This window comes from Capsicum annuum, chromosome 5, assembly GCF_002878395.1.
Source record: "Capsicum annuum cultivar UCD-10X-F1 chromosome 5, UCD10Xv1.1, whole genome shotgun sequence".
NCBI lineage: Eukaryota > Viridiplantae > Streptophyta > Magnoliopsida > Solanales > Solanaceae > Capsicum > Capsicum annuum.
Window position 1 is genome coordinate 94,095,718 of NC_061115.1, and position 16,052 is coordinate 94,111,769.

The 16,052-nt window shown below is 40.5% G+C and overlaps 1 protein-coding gene across 8 annotated transcripts in view; it reads left to right on the forward strand.

Moving 5' to 3' along the window:
* The window catches only part of LOC107870769 (ubiquitin-like-specific protease 1D), a 98,243-nt gene that overhangs the window by 37,798 nt on the left and 44,393 nt on the right, over positions 1-16,052 (forward strand). For all 8 annotated transcript variants that reach the window (XR_007055805.1, XM_016717415.2, XM_016717416.2 and 5 more), the window contains 3 exons: positions 9,611-9,690; positions 9,794-9,823; positions 9,932-10,027. Coding sequence is in view for 7 of the 8 variants with exons in the window: in XM_016717415.2 (XP_016572901.1) it covers positions 9,611-9,690; positions 9,794-9,823; positions 9,932-10,027 (206 nt within the window). In the remaining variant the exon portion in view is untranslated. The remainder of the gene's footprint in view (positions 1-9,610; positions 9,691-9,793; positions 9,824-9,931; positions 10,028-16,052) is intronic.

Here is a 16,052-nt window from a genome sequence, read left to right on the forward strand (position 1 = left end):
TGAGTCATATAGGATGTGAAGTTAATTTAAAACAACACGAGTTAATTTGTGTCTACGTTTCCATTTTTATTTAATATTATCAAATTTTTAATACTTAGATGAGTTATAATAATTAATTAGGTGTGATACAATAAAATTATGATTGAAGGAGCTGAAGCAGACATGTCATAAATGTCTAATTTACTTTTTCTATTAAACATGATTAATTTTCTAATACGTAAGATCCAACCAAATATCACGATGTGGTGAATCAGACATGTATTAAATAAGTCATAATAACTAATTAGAAGTGATATAACAAAATTGCTATAAAAAATATTTGCGAAAAAAATTTAAGTGGGTCTCATATAAGATGTCTAGTAATTGAAGACATCAAGAGTTAATTTATTCTTTTATTTATATTTTATTTTTTATTAAATATTATTAATTTTTTAATACCTAGATGACTTATAATAATTAATTAGGGGTGATATAGTAAAATTACGATTGAAATAGCTGAAGCAGATACGTCATAGTTGTCTATTTTACCTTTTTTTATTAAATATTATTAATTTTTAAATACGTAAATAACATATAATAATTATTTAGGGGTAATACAGTAAAATCACGGAAGAAGCAGGCACATCGACGAAGAGGTGCCTGCTTCTTCGCGTTTCTAAATAGTAGTAATATTATATAATATTAAAAGCATGTATTCCCCTACTTAAAATTAAATTACGAAAATACCCTTCTTATTGAATATTTGATTTAATAAATAACAAACCTAGCCTAGGAAGAAAAAGCCATGCACTTGTTTAAGATGCTACCTTCCCATCAAGAGTTGCCACCATTTACGCTCTCTCTTTAAATATCAGATCCCCACACTTTCTCCGTACTTTGATCTACTCTGATAATTTGACTTGGGTTTACTATGACGAAATTCTGGTTGGTACATGTGATTTTAACATTATTTGAACTGATAAGTACTGTAATGCTTTTGGAAAATCCTTCATTGATGTTTTTCTGCATTTCAAATTGCCATAATGTTGCTTGGATAGAGTTACCTGGTTCTTGTTGTTGGTGGGAGGTTGCAGGTATTCCATGGAATTAGTCGAGGTATACGCAAGCTGGCCTAGACACCACAGTTATCAAAAATAAATTGCCATAATGTTGACATTATGTAATTCTTTTATTTGTTTCGTTTTTTTCTCTTTTTTTCTTTAAATAGGTCTTGAAATATTATTTTTTTCTCTATTATTTATTTTTTATTTTAGGTGTATAAATTTTTTGAACATGAATTATCTCTATTTGAAACCCACTGTGATTAGATAAATTTGCATAGGCCGAGTTAGAAACAAAACATAATTATTTCTTGGCATAATACATAAATGTGCCCGTTAACTTGACTTCAACTTTCATCTATACCCTCCAACTTTGGATGTGTACAAGTAGACACTTGAAATTGTACAAAGTTGAACAAGTAGACATATGTACCCTATGTGGCTTCCTACATGGCCAATTCATTACTTATGTGGCATCCTACGTGTATTATGCCACATAGGTCGTGTCTGTCTACTTGTTCAATTTTATATAAGTTTAAGTGCCTCTTATGTACATCCAAAGTTGGAGGTCATCGATGCAAGTAGATGCCAAGTTAAAGGGCATGTTTATGTATTATGCCTTATTTCTTACATGATTATTCAAGGGGAGGTGCCTTGGTGTATGCTGATGATGTAGTGCTTATTGTTGAGACCCGGGGAGGAGTTAATGATAAGTTGGAAGTTTGGAGACCGATCCTAGATTCTAAAGGATTTAGGTTGAGCAGGACGAAGACGGAGTATTTGGAGTGTGTAAGTTCATTGATTTGACGCATAAGGCTGACGTGGTAGTGAAGCAAGATTCTCGGGCCATTCAGAAGAAGATAGTTTCAAGTATCTTGGGTTTATGATTCAGGAGAATGAAGAGATGAACAAGGATATCATGTACTGTATTGGTGCAGAGGGGCTGAAATGGAGGCTTGCTTTGGGAGTCTTGTGTGATAAGAAAGTGTCTCCTAAGCCTAAAGGTAAGTTCTACAGAGTGGTAGTCCGACCGGCTATGTTGTATGAAACATAGTATTGGCCAGTTAAGAACTCCCACACCCAAAAGTTGAAGGTGGCGAGATAAGGATGTTAAAATGAATGTGCAGACTTACTAGGAGGAATAGGGTTATTAATGAGATAATTTGAGAAAAGGTGGGAGCGACTTCAGTGAAAGACAAGATGCGGGGGAAGTGAGATTGAGATGTTTTGGGCATATGATGAGGCGGTGCACGGATGCCCCATTACGGAGGTGTGAGAGGCTCGCTATGAATGGTTTCAGACGGGATAGAGGTAGGTCGAAAAAATATTGGAGGGAAGTAATTAGGCATGACATGAAGCAGTTACAACTTACAAAGGACATGACCCTTGAGAGGAAGGTGTGGAGGACACGAATTAGGCTAGAGGGTTAGTGCGTAGGAGTGTGTCCTTACTAGCAGGAAAGAGTGCTTTGTTTGTCGGTGTACCTATAGTCATAGTGTTATGCATGTGTCTTGTAGTTTCTTGTTCTTGGTGTTTTGGTGATGCTTGTGACTTAAGATAGATTGTTCATGGTATTACTCTATGGGTGTCTTGTTTCTTTTATTATCTAGTGGTGTGTTAACCTAATTTGTTGGTTGTTTTTATGTTTTCTGCTTGTTATACTGTTATTTGCCTTGAGCGGGGGTCTATCGGAAACAACCTCTCCACTTCATTTGAGGTAGTGGTACGGACAACATACACTTTACCCTTCCTAGATCTCACTTTGCGGGGAGACACTGGGTATGTTGTTGTAAAAGTAAACTTAAAATAAAAGAGAATTAAGGACAAGTTATATTGTCTAATCTTTTTCTTTACTTATTTGATAGTATTTTTAAATGTTATAGTTTTCTGACAGGGGATTGAGTTCCCACTTTTTCATTACTTGCTCTTTTTTGTTTCAAGTCATCCAATCTAATAATGCTTCAAGTTCAATCTACATATCCATGAGAGTTATCCATGAGTTAGTCCCGTTTACTACTTCAATTACAAGTGGTCATCTCTGTATGCCAATAATCTGATCATTTGTTTCAAGTTTAAAGCATCTCATCCAAAATTTTACAAATGAATGCATGCTATATCAATATTTTCTTATGGCTTAAGTCATCGACAGACCCCTAAACTCGCATAATTCACTTGGACAGCTTAACTCGACCTTGTACCTATTGAGCACCTATACCCCTATGAATTTGAAAACACTTGAGCATTTTTTGTTGACATGGCATAATGAGTGTAAGCCACTTGAAAGTGGCACGTGAAAGTGTTTTTGGCTGAGTTTTCGTTTTTTCTTTTCGTCTTTCTTCTTCATTATATTATTCTTCCACATCTGCCACCACCGTTTGCCATCTTCTTAGCTGGAAAAAATGGAGACCATTATTAATGCATTCAAATCTTATACTTTTTCTCTCTCGCTTGCTCCTCCTCTCCCGCCTGTTCTCTTTCTTAAAAAATAAATTGGAAATTAAAAAAATAAGCAAACTCGGAAAAAAAATTGCAACAAAAAAGATACAAATTTAAAGTGTGAAGGAGGAAGAAAGCATAAAGAGGAAAAACGATGATGAACTCGCACGTAGTTAAAGACTTTATTTTTAGCTAATTCAATTCTTTTTCTTGATTGCTAAATAAGAATTCTGTTTTTTGGTTACTAATGATTCGTCCATTTTTATGTTCAATATTGATTTGTTCAATTATAATCGGCCGTTGGTCATCATTTCTGTGTTTTACGCCATTGATGAGTGTAAAATATATGGTCGGTGGCGGATGAAGGTGGTGCCCACTGGCGGATCTACCTACAATCCAGGGGTTCATCCGAACCCCTTTCGTCGGAAAATTATACTATTTTTACATGGTCAAAAATATTTTTATGTATATATAGTAAATGTTGAACCCCTTTCCACTAATCCGTATATTTATTTCTGAACCTCCTCAGTGAAAATTCTAACTCCGCCACTGGTGGTGCAAACAAATATGTAGTTGATGGAAATGGGCGGAGGGGATGTTTTACATTTAAATTTAATTTTTTTAAAAACTCATAATTACTTTTTGTAATAATATTTTTAGACCCATTTTCCAGGTGTCCTTATTTAATTGGTCATTTTGTCGTGTCACCGCGAGTGTATTACGCCCATTTTAGATTTTTGGCTGATTGTCAATCAAAAAAGATGCTTAAGTTGTTCAAATTCACAGGGGTAGACATCAATAGGTACAAGGCCAAGTTAAGTTGTCTAAGTGAATTATGTGAACAAGTTTAGGAGTCTGTTGATGAGTTAAGCCTTTTCTTATTGTTTTTTCTGTGTCAATGTCGTCGTGACTACATGCATTTATAATTGACCAATCTATCCAATTAATGCTTTTTATTTATTTACAGATCTAATCAATGTTTTATGTCATCATATTAAGAAAAAAGAACTAATTGGGCGTGCAAAAGCAATCCACTTATAGCAACAATGAGAACATATTCAACAACATAGCCACAGAAATCCAACTAGTAGGGTCTGGGAGGGTAGAGTTTATGCAGACCTTACCACTACTTTGTGGAGGTAGTGAGGCTGTTTCAGAAAGACCCTCGGCTCAAGTGCTACATGTCCATGTACAAAGAAGGAGGGAAACGGTGAAGGAAACATAACTAGTAAGGGAGGAGTGTAAAGCCTACAAGAAAGGAACAAAAACAACAAAATAATGCGATAATTGAAACACAAAAAACAACAGAGGATGATAGGTATTATAAGCAAGAACTACAAGAATACAACTAGTATAACAACAAATACTACCAAGCCTAAACCTTCGAAAAAGCAAGATGACACTCAGCTACCTACCAACCTTCTACACTAATACGCGTCCTCCCCACCTTCCTATTTGTGAGAAATATAGGAGAAAAATTTTATTAGTTATGTTATCGAAAGTATTACTTTGAGACCTTATTTATAGACACGACATTAGCCTCCTTTTCCAACTAGGACACTGGTATTACAATCCTTTTCCAAGTAGGACAATGATATTGCAATCCTTTTTCAAGTAGGATTCTATATAATATTCTTATTTCTACTCATATTCTAGCACTTCTTCTGACGTTGGTGCATACTAGTTATATGTACCGAGCGTGTTACAAATGTAATTAATGCGAGGACCAGTGAGGGACTTGGTGAAAATATCTGGAAGCTTATCACTCGATTTCACAAATTTTGTGACCATCACTGGAAAGTATCTTCTCTCTCACAAAGTGACAATCAATCTCACTGTGCTTAGTCCTCTCATGAAATATCGGATTTGATGCAATATGAAAAACCATTTGGTTATCACACACAAGTTTCATTTCATTCATTTCTCCAAATTTTAACTCTCTCAACAATTGTTTAATCCATATCACTTGATATTCTGCTTCTACACTAGATCGAACAACCATACTCTAATTCTTACTCTGCAGAACACCAAATTACCTCATACTAAAACACAATATCCGGATATAGAACGTCTATCACAAGGTGATCCTGCCCAATCAACGTCTGTATATCCAACAATCTGCTTATGACCTCGATTCCCGAAGTGTAGTACTTTACCTGCAACTGACTTAATCTGTTGCACAATGCGAACAAATGCATCCCAATGACTATCACAACGAAAATCTATAAACTGACTTACAACATTCACATGATAGGAAATGTCAAGTCTGGTCACCGTGAGATAATTCAACTTACCAACTAGACACCTATATCTTTCAGGATCATTGAGTGGTTCCCTCTGTCCTAGCAAGAGTTTAGTATTCGGATCCATAGGAGTGTCAATAGGTTTACATCCCATCATTCCTGTCTCTTCGAGAATGTCTAAGGCATACTTGCGTTGCAAATAACAATACCTAATCTGGACTGAGCAACTTCAATACCTAAAAAATACTTCAGTGTGGCAAGGTCTTTAGTCCGGAAATTACAGAGAGCAGGTCCACATGTTAATGGTTGGCCTTGGAAGATGATTCGGAAAGTCAAGGTGCCTTTAAAGGTAGCATGCTTCACTTGGCTTCTAGCCAAACAAGCTGCACCGACTCAAGATAACCTTATGAAAAGAGGTTTTCATATATGTTCTAGGTGTTCTCGATGTGAATGTGAGTTGGAGACAATAAACCATCTTTTTCTACATTGTAGGGAGACTGCTAAGTTATGGCAGATTTTCATTAATATAAGAGGCATAAGCTGGACAATGTCAAGGAGTATCAGAGAAGCGCTAGCTTGCTGAAATAGAGATGGAAATCAGTTAGGACACAGGCAGAGATGGAAAATTGTACCAGCCTGCATTTGGTGGACTATATGGATAGAGAGGAACTAGAGATGCTTTGAAAACAAGAGTTGCACTGTGCAGAAACTGAAAATGAATTGTCTGGTCCTTTTCTTTTTTTTGGTGTAAACATGAATATCCTCAAGATGAAGAGGACATTCCTAGCATTTTAGATTACTTACTGGAATTTTGGTTGTAAGTTTTACTGGAATGCTTCTTGTGTATTCCTTTGTTTATAATTCAAGTTACCTTTTTCAAAAAAAAAATTACTAGAATCTAAAAATAAAGTGGTCAGTCCTCGGAAAATTGGCGCACGGTGACTCTTTGATTGAGTTTTCTTCCCAGTAAGTTTCTCACAAAGTTTGCTTTGATACCATTTGAGAAATATAGGAGAAAAATATTGTTGAATTGTTGTATCTAATTTATTACATTGAGACTCTATTTGTGAACACTATTAGCCTTTTTTTTCCAACTGGGACACTGATATTACAATCCTTTTCCAAGTAAACACTGACATTGCAATCTTGTCCCAAGTAGGATTCTATATAATATTTCTATTCCTACTCATATTCTAACACTATCTAAGGTCATGTCCTCAGTAACCTGAAGCTACTCCATGTCCTGTCGAATCATCTCTCTCCATTACTTCTTCGGCGTACCTCTACCTCTCCTCGTACCTACTATATTTAACCTCTCGCACCTCTTCACTTGGCGTCTGCCCATCTCCTATCCATCTTCTGGACATAAGAGTATTTGACTGGCCAACATTCAGGACCATATAACAAAGTCGGTCTAACCAACATTGTATACAACTTACCTTTTAATTTTTTGCTACCTTTTTGTCACACAAGACTTTAGAGGCAATCCTCCACTTCATCTGCGCCACACCGGTACGATGCATACATCATCGTCCATCTTTCCACTTTCCTGGATTACAGACCCAAGATACTTGAAATTCTCTGTTGGTGATAGTCTATGTGCCAAGCCTCACTTCCACGCGTGCCTCATGCAATGCATCATTGAATTTACATTCCAAATATTCTGCTTTGGTTTTGCTTAACTAAAGACTATAGAGTTTGTCTCTATACCTGCAACCTAGCATGAACTCCGTCGTGTGTCTCGTCAATCAGTACTATGTCATCAGAACTCGTCGATCGGTACTATGTCATCCGTTCTGAGAACATATTTTCTCAGAATAAATTTTGGAACACTTGATATATATTTATATAACATGAGTCGAAAGCAGGTATAATACTAAATTATCTTTTGCTTTTAATTATGAGTTGGAAATTATTCTATCGCTTTGCTCCAAAATTCAGTGTCCCTAAATTCCGGTCATATGGTGCACTTTTATTATGTCATTCTCCCATTTAATGTAGCTATATTTAGGCTTATGAGTTCCTAAATCTACTTTTATAATTGAACTGGATATGTTATTCCAAATGATTATAATTTGAATATGGTAAAAGCCTAATCGAGTTCACATTTTTTGATCTGTTTAACTGTTCATCTTCATAAATTCAAACAATATATAATCATTTAGAAACAAATTACCATATGACGGTCAATTTTGTTTCTTTAAAAAAAATTATACTTCGATCTTTACAACAACAACAACAATAACATACCCAGTGTATTCCCACAAAGTGGGGTCTTGGGAGGGTAAGTGTACGCAGTTCATACCATTACCCCGGATAAGGTAGAGAGTCTGTTTCCGATAGACCCTGGACGCAGGACACCAAACAATAAAAAGACATAGTAAAAACAAAAATGGAATTACACACACCAATAGATAATAACAGAAACAAGACACTTACTGAGTAGTTACAAGATACTACAAACAGGAAACTACCAGACACACTAACACTTACGACCACTGGCACGACCACAAACAAAGCACTCCTACTGGCAAGGACAAACTCTCACCTACTAACCATCTACCGTAACACGCATCCTCTACACCTTCCTATCTGGGGTCATGTTCATCGTAAGTTGTAACTGCTCCATGTCATGTCTAATTGCCTCTCTCTAATATTTCTTCGGCCTACCTCTATGTCGCCAGAAACCATCCATAGCCAACCTCTTGCACCTCTGAACTAGGGCATCTATGCGCCTCCTCATCACATGTCCGAACCATCTCATCCTCATTTCCCACATCTTGTCTTCCACTGAAGTCACTCCTACCTTCTCTCAAACAATCTCATTTGTAACCCCATCTCTCCTAGTAAGTCTACACATCCATCGCAACTTCCTCATTTCTCCACCTACACATCCACCGCAACATCCTCATTTCCCTACCTTCAACTGTTGAATATGGGAGTTCATGACTGGCCGATACTCTGCTCCATACAACATAGACGGTCGGACTGCCACTCAGTAGAAATATACGATCTTTCATGTATAATAATTTACTCGAAACTTCTAGTTTCAGAAAAGAGAACTTACAACTTTACTTTAATACTCTCTTTGTCCCAATTTAAGTGTCTTTTCCTTTTGGTCTATCCCAAAAAAATGTCTCTCTCTATATTATTTTAAAAAGTATATTACATGACTTCACATACACGTGCAACACACATACCAAGAGACTTTAGATAAGAAGAGACGGATTAGAGCAATCTTCTCCACAAGAGAGAAGGTATCACCATAGTTGAGACAAAATATTTGTAGCCTTTGTCAACCAGTCGTGCTCTATCAATCTGTCCATCAGGACCAACCTTCACGGTATATACCCAACGACAACAAATTGTAGACCTGCCTATAGGTAGAGGAACAAGTTCCCAAGTACCACTAGAGTGTAAGACAAATGTCTCCTCAATCATAGCTTATCAATGGCCAGGATGAGAAAGAGCTTCGTCTGTAGTCTTAGAAATAGAAACAGATGATAGTGATGATACAAAAGCATAACGTGCTGGTAACAAACGATGATAGCTTAGACAAGTATATATAGGATTAGGATAACGAGTCGAACGAATACCTTTCTGAGTGGCAATGGGAGAACTCTCTTTAGACAAGTCTGCAGCCACAAGTCTGCAACCTGCAGGAATCTGTTGTTGGGCGTTAATTGTCCGGAGCAGATGAAAAGTGCTGATGACGGTGATAAGTCAAAAATGTGCTAAGACATCGCGGAGGGACATGATGAATTGCTGTAGCCTCTTGTGCTTTATTTGTTCTTTTTTCCCTAAATATAGTTCGTTCTCTTGTAAGTCATGAACTTTTACTTTATTCCTAATGTGGTCTTTCTTTCCATATGAGATTCATTATTTTTCCAGGGAGAGGCTGTTGTTCTTGTGGATGAGGAGGAACCTGATGCAATTAAAGCAACAGAGCGAGTGGACCAAACGGTTGAACGGTAATATATTAGTAAATTGACATTTTCTCAGTGACATGCAAACATCTGATCTGAGTACTACTGAGCAGTTGTTAAATATATTATATTCCTCTTTTTCCTGCAGAAAGGAAACCAAGATATACTATCCTTCACGGTATGGCATTAATCACAACTTTACTGATCCAATTTGCTTACTTGTGAACTTGAGGGTACCATCGCTTTTATTGCTAATGATTTCTTTATTGTTTTGGCATTGACATAGGGTTGATCCCGAATCAGTTGAAATTTGTTGTTCAGACATGGAATCTCTTGCACCTGAAGCATATTTGTCATCGACTATAATGAATTTCTACATCCGGTGAGTTAACAAAATATTTTGTCTAATAGTTACATTGTTGATCGATGAATAGACAGATTAAACATCTATTAGGAATAGGTTGCTTTGAGTTTTCCCTAAGAAAAAAGGAAAAAATATATTAAAACAACAACAATAACAACAACAAACCCAGTGTATTCCCACCTGGTGGGGTCTGGGGGGGGTAGGATGTACGCAGTCCATACCTCTACCTCTGAAGAAGTAGAAAGGCTGTTTCCGATAGACCCCCGGCTCAAGACACGCGGTACCACACAAACACATAGTAAAGCACAGCACAAGGTTACAAGATTACATAACATAAATACGGCACCCATAAGTAATCTAAAACAAAGGAAAACACACAGATCCATAATAAAACATGGGACGCGGGCTCCTAACATGCATAAACCCCCACCAAGTAGTTCCCTACACTAGCGACTCAGGCTGGCCCTAGTCCTCTGCCCTGATTCGCGTCCTCCAGACCTTCCTATCTAGGGTCATGTCCTCGGTGAGCTGTAACTGCTCCATGTCTCGCCTAATCACCTCACCCCAGTACTTCTTCGGCCTACCCCTACCCCGCTTAAACCCATCCAACGCTAGCCTCTCACACCTACGGACCGGGGCATCCATGCCCCTCCTCTTCACGTGTCCGAACCATCTCAATCGGGCTTCCCGCATCTTGCACTCCACTGGTGTCACACCAACCTTCTCCCGGATGTTCTCATTCCGAACTCTATCCCCTCTAGTCAGCCCACACATCCAGCGCAACATCCGCATTTCTGCCACCCTCATCTTTTGGATGTGGGAGTTCTTCACTGGCCAACACTCCGCTCCATACAACATGGCCGGACGGACTACCGCCCTGTAGAATTTGCCTTTAAGCTTAGGCGGCACCTTCTTATCACACAGCACCCCCGACGCGAGCTTCCACTTCATCCATCCCGCCCCAATACGGTGCGAGACATCCTCATCAATCTCATCGTTACTCTGGATCACGGACTCGAGATACTTGAAACTCTCCCTCTTACCTACCTCCTGTGATTCCAGCTTCACTACTACCTCGTTCTCCCTCCTCATGTCATTAAACTTGCATTCCACATACTCTGTCTTGCTTCTGCTCACCCTGAACCCTTTACACTCAAGGGTTTGCCTCCACACCTCTAATTTGTCGCTCACACCCTCTCGGGTCTCAGCTATCAGAACTACATCATCTGCAAAAAGCATACACCACGGCACCTCCCCTTGAATACGCCGCGTCAACACATCCATTACCACTGCAAACAAAAAGGGACTAAGAGTAGATCCCTGATGCAACCCTGTCCGGACCGTGAAATGTTCTGAGTCTCCTCCCGCCGTCCTCACCTTAGTTTTCGCTCCATCATACATATCCTTGATTGCTCTGATATATGCCAGCGGTACTCCCCTCACCTCCAAGCATCTCCAAAGCACCTCCCTAGGGACTTTGTCGTAGGCCTTCTCCAGGTCGATAAACACCATGTGCAGGTCCTTCTTACTCTCCCTATACTGTTCCACTAACCTCCGTACCAGGTGAATTGCCTCCGTCGTCGAGCGGCCAGGCATAAATCCAAACTGGTTTTCTGAAATAGACACTATCCGTCTCAGCCTCACCTCGACCACTCTCTCCCAGATTTTCATAGAGTGACTCAATAACTTAATACCCCTATAGTTGTTGCAACTCTGGATGTCCCCCTTATTCTTATAGAGAGGTATCATGGTGCTCCACCTCCAAGCCTCGGGCATCTTTGCCGTCTTGAAGATTTCATTAAACAATCCCGTCAACCACCTCAGACCAGCCTCTCCAACGAACTTCCAAAACTCGGCCGGTATCTCATCCGGCCCCGTCGCCCTACCCCTTCGCATTCTGCGAACAGCCTGTCTAACCTCTTCTACCTTAAAACGTCTACAATAGCTAAAATCCCGACACTCCTCTGAGTGCTCCAGTTCCCCAACACAATAGCTCTATCCCCTTCGTCGTTCAAGAGCCTATGAAAGTACGACTGCCAACTATTCTTAATGTGGCCGTCTTCCACCAACACTCTACCGTCCTCCCCCTTAATGCACCTCACCTGATCGAGGTCACGACCCTTCCTCTCCCTAGCCTTAGCGAGTCTAAACAACTTTTTCTCCCCTCCCTTCCCCTGTAACCCTGCATACAGGCTCTCAAAGGCGGCCGTCTTAGCTGCCGTGACTGCTGACTTAGCCTCCTTCCTCGCTAGCTTGTACTCTGTCCTGTTTACCCGTTTCTCCTCTTCGTCCTTACTCTCCACCAACTTGGCATACGCCCCTTTCTTGGTCCCCACTTTCTTCTCCACCTCTTCATTCCACCACCAATCCCCCTGATGGTGCCCGGCCCGGCCCCTAGAAACCCCCAACACCTCACTCGCATTCTCCCTGATGCACCTAGCCGCCCTATCCCACATACTATCCACGTCTCCCCTACACTCCCACACCCCCATTCCTGCCAACTTCTCCCCTATCTCCCACGCCTTCACTGGCGTCAAGCCGCCCCACTTAATTCTAGGTCTACACTCCCTACTTCTCCTCTTTCTATTCTTCTTTATACCCAAATCCATAACCAAGAGCCTATGTTGGGTCGAAAGGTTCTCACTCGGGATGACCTTACAATCCTTACACCACGCCCTATCCCTTTTCCTAAGCAACACAAAGTCAATTTGGGTCCTGGCTACCGCGCTCCGAAAGGTGATCAGGTGCTCGTCCTTCTTCGGGAAGCCCGAGTTCACCACCACCAGCCCAAAAGACCTCGCAAACTCCAGTAGGGTAGCCCCCTCCTCATTTCTCTCCCCAAAACCAAAACCACCATGCACATCACCAAAGCCTCCCGGTAGCGCCCCGATGTGCCCGTTGAAATCTCCTGCTACAACAATCTTCTCCGAGCTTGGCACGCCTCTCACCACCTCCTCCAAGGCCTCCCAAAACCGCATCTTCTCCTCCCCCTCCGATCCCACTTGCGGTGCATAGGCACTACACACGTTCAGGGTAAACCCCCGAATGACCAACTTAATTGTCATCAACCTATCATTGATCCTCTTCACCTCTACTACTTGACCTCTAAGCTCTTCATCCACTAAGATGCCAACTCCATTCCGACGCCTCTCGCTCCCAGAGTACCACAGCTTGTAACCATCCACATCCCTAGCCTTAGACCCTACCCACTTGGTCTCCTGAACACACGCAATATTGATCCTTCTCTTCCTAAGGGTCTTCACAAGCTCTATGGACTTGCCCTGCAAGGTCCCTATATTCCAAGACCCAACCCTCAGCCTACCTTCACTACCCACACGCCCTCCACTACTTCCCCCGCGGCCAAACCTTGGCCTCCCTCCCACTCCCGCCCTTTCCTCATCCCCCGCCCCCACCACTGCCCCCCGCCCCAACCCCCTCGGACATGACCCTATCCACCCATTACTGCCCACAGCCACAACTAGGCGAAAGTATAAGAGAATATAAAGATAATATAAAGATATAAAGACATAAACGATGGTAATAGTAAAGCAGCAGCAATTAATACAAGGCTCACACCAATTCAAGGAAATATTCCAGCAACCAAACTATACTCAATTACTAGTATAATACGAAGAATGAAAGAATGCAGAATGAAGAATGAAATAAGCAAAGGTTAGAAGTCACCAGATTTCACTTGTAGACCAAGCCGGCAACCAAGCCCCGCGTCGACCTGCTGCCGGGGGATCGCTACTGAGATGGATCCGCGGCTGCCGGCTGAAGACCGAGCTACAGCTGCTGCCCTGTTGTACGGCGCCGGCGGAGGGGGGGGTCTGGACAGAGAAGGGGGGGGTACAGCAGGGGGGAACCGGATCTCGGCGACGGCGGTCGGTGACCGGCGGTCAGCGTCGGTGACCGGCGGTCGGGTCGGCGCCGTAGGTCGGCGACGGCGCCGGGGCCGGAGGGCCGAGGCGCGGGAGAGAGAGGGTACGGCGGTGACCGGCGGTAGGGTCGGCGCCGTAGGTCGACGACGGCGACGGAGCCAGAGACCGGCGACGGCGACGGAGACCGGCGACGGCGACGGAGACCGGTGACGAAGCCGGAGACCGGCGACGGAGGTCGACGCTGGGGACCGGTGGTCGGGTCGGGTCGGCGCCGACGGTCGGCGACGGCGCCGAAGGCCGTGGACCGAGATAGAGATAAAGAATGAAATTAAGTTATCTTATGTCAGTTCCAAAAAAAAAAAATATCCACATACTGAATAAAGAGCTGTTTTCTAACTATGTTTCCCATTAAAAAATCCTCTAGTCTAATGTCACTTGTAGAGCTTAGCTGATTAAATATATGTTGTGTCATATGCATATACAGACTGTCAATATACTATTATTTTTTCTATACTTTGTGTGTTTGTATTTGATGGGTTTACTGCAGTAATATAGTTTTGCCTTTTCCCAACATCAGCTATCATTTGGTATTATTGCTAGTTAGCTGCCTGAAAAAGTTATAGGATAAACTAATAATACCTACTGACTAACTAATGGAAATTGCATACGGACTTAAATTTTTAGCAGCTGGTTTGGATAATCTCTTCACTGTCTTCATAGAATGGAAGTGTTAACTTCTGAGATGCATGAAGTTGGTCAACAGTTGTGTTATCGTTATTTTTATCCAGTGTATAATATATTTTAAAATCATTGAAGTAGTTGCATTTTAAATAGATATCTGTGATGTGTCTCTGCTTTACCCAACTGCAATCACTTTTAATTCTGATTACTTCCATTTTTAATATCTGAGTCTTTGCGTTAAGGATCGTTCCTTCTCTTTACTTTATAGCAGTTATTGCTCCGGTTCCCTAAGGTATAGCTCTTGCCCCAACTTTTTTTTTGAAATCAGAAACTATTCTAATTTCCTACTGAGATAGGTAAGCAGAGGGAGAATTAGACTTAATAGCTTAGCATCAGTAAGAGTTGCCACGGTGTGACCAGGAGGTCACAAGTTCAAACCGTAGCAATGACCTCATGCAAAAATGCAAGGTATACTGCATACAATAGCCTCAATGTGGTCAGACCCAATGTTGCATAGAGGACGCTTGGTGCACTGGAATGACTTCTTTAGCACTCAAGCACGCGTCCTAGTTCTTTAATCCCGAGACAACAAAAAGAGATCAAAATAGAGTGAGCGCGTGACTGGCATTCGAACTCCCTTTGAGCAAACCACCTATTTGATGAACATATCCTAACTCATTTTGGTTTTGGGCATTGGTTTCAAGACTACCTAAGTCTTTAATCCCCTACTGATAAGAATAGAGCAAGTTAGATTTAAAAAAAATAAGAAAATAACACGACAGTACGAAAATTAAAGATAAGAAATTTTTGAGAAATAAATCCCTAAATCTCGAAAGTAATTCCTAAGAACCTAATAGACTGTAGTAGACCTAATTAGTGCATTAGAATTAATCATGTTTTACTAGTAGATTTAATCCAAGAACTTAGATAAAAGGTGTATCTATCTATGAATAGGCCTAGACTACCCTCTATCTAGATAAATATGTCCCTCTAATTGAATAATCAAAGATTATAATTAATATAAGGCTAAAAACTCATACATATCTAGCACAAAATTTATCTTACCTCTTAAAATAATTGTTCGTGTAAGGTTGTAACCCAAGTAGCCAATACACAAAGGTGTAAAGAAAAGAACTCTCAATTATATTGATAATGGAGAAGGGACAATATACCCTAGCTATTAGAAATAGTTTAAATATACCCCTCGTTATACGTTTTTTTTTTTTTGAAAAATGGTACTGTTATATTCCTCCCTCAGCAGTAAAGGATGCTAGACACCTGCAAAAATAGTTACAAAAGAAAACTTAGAGTCTAGAATTACAATGCTCCTAAGAAATCTACAAATTCGTCTACGTCCTTTATACAATTCTCCTTGCACCAAAAAAATAGCGTGACAAGACAATTCCATTTTACATCAGTAATGGACCTGACTTTGTCTTCGAAGCATCTCCCATTTCTTTCCGTCCATACTAACCACCAAA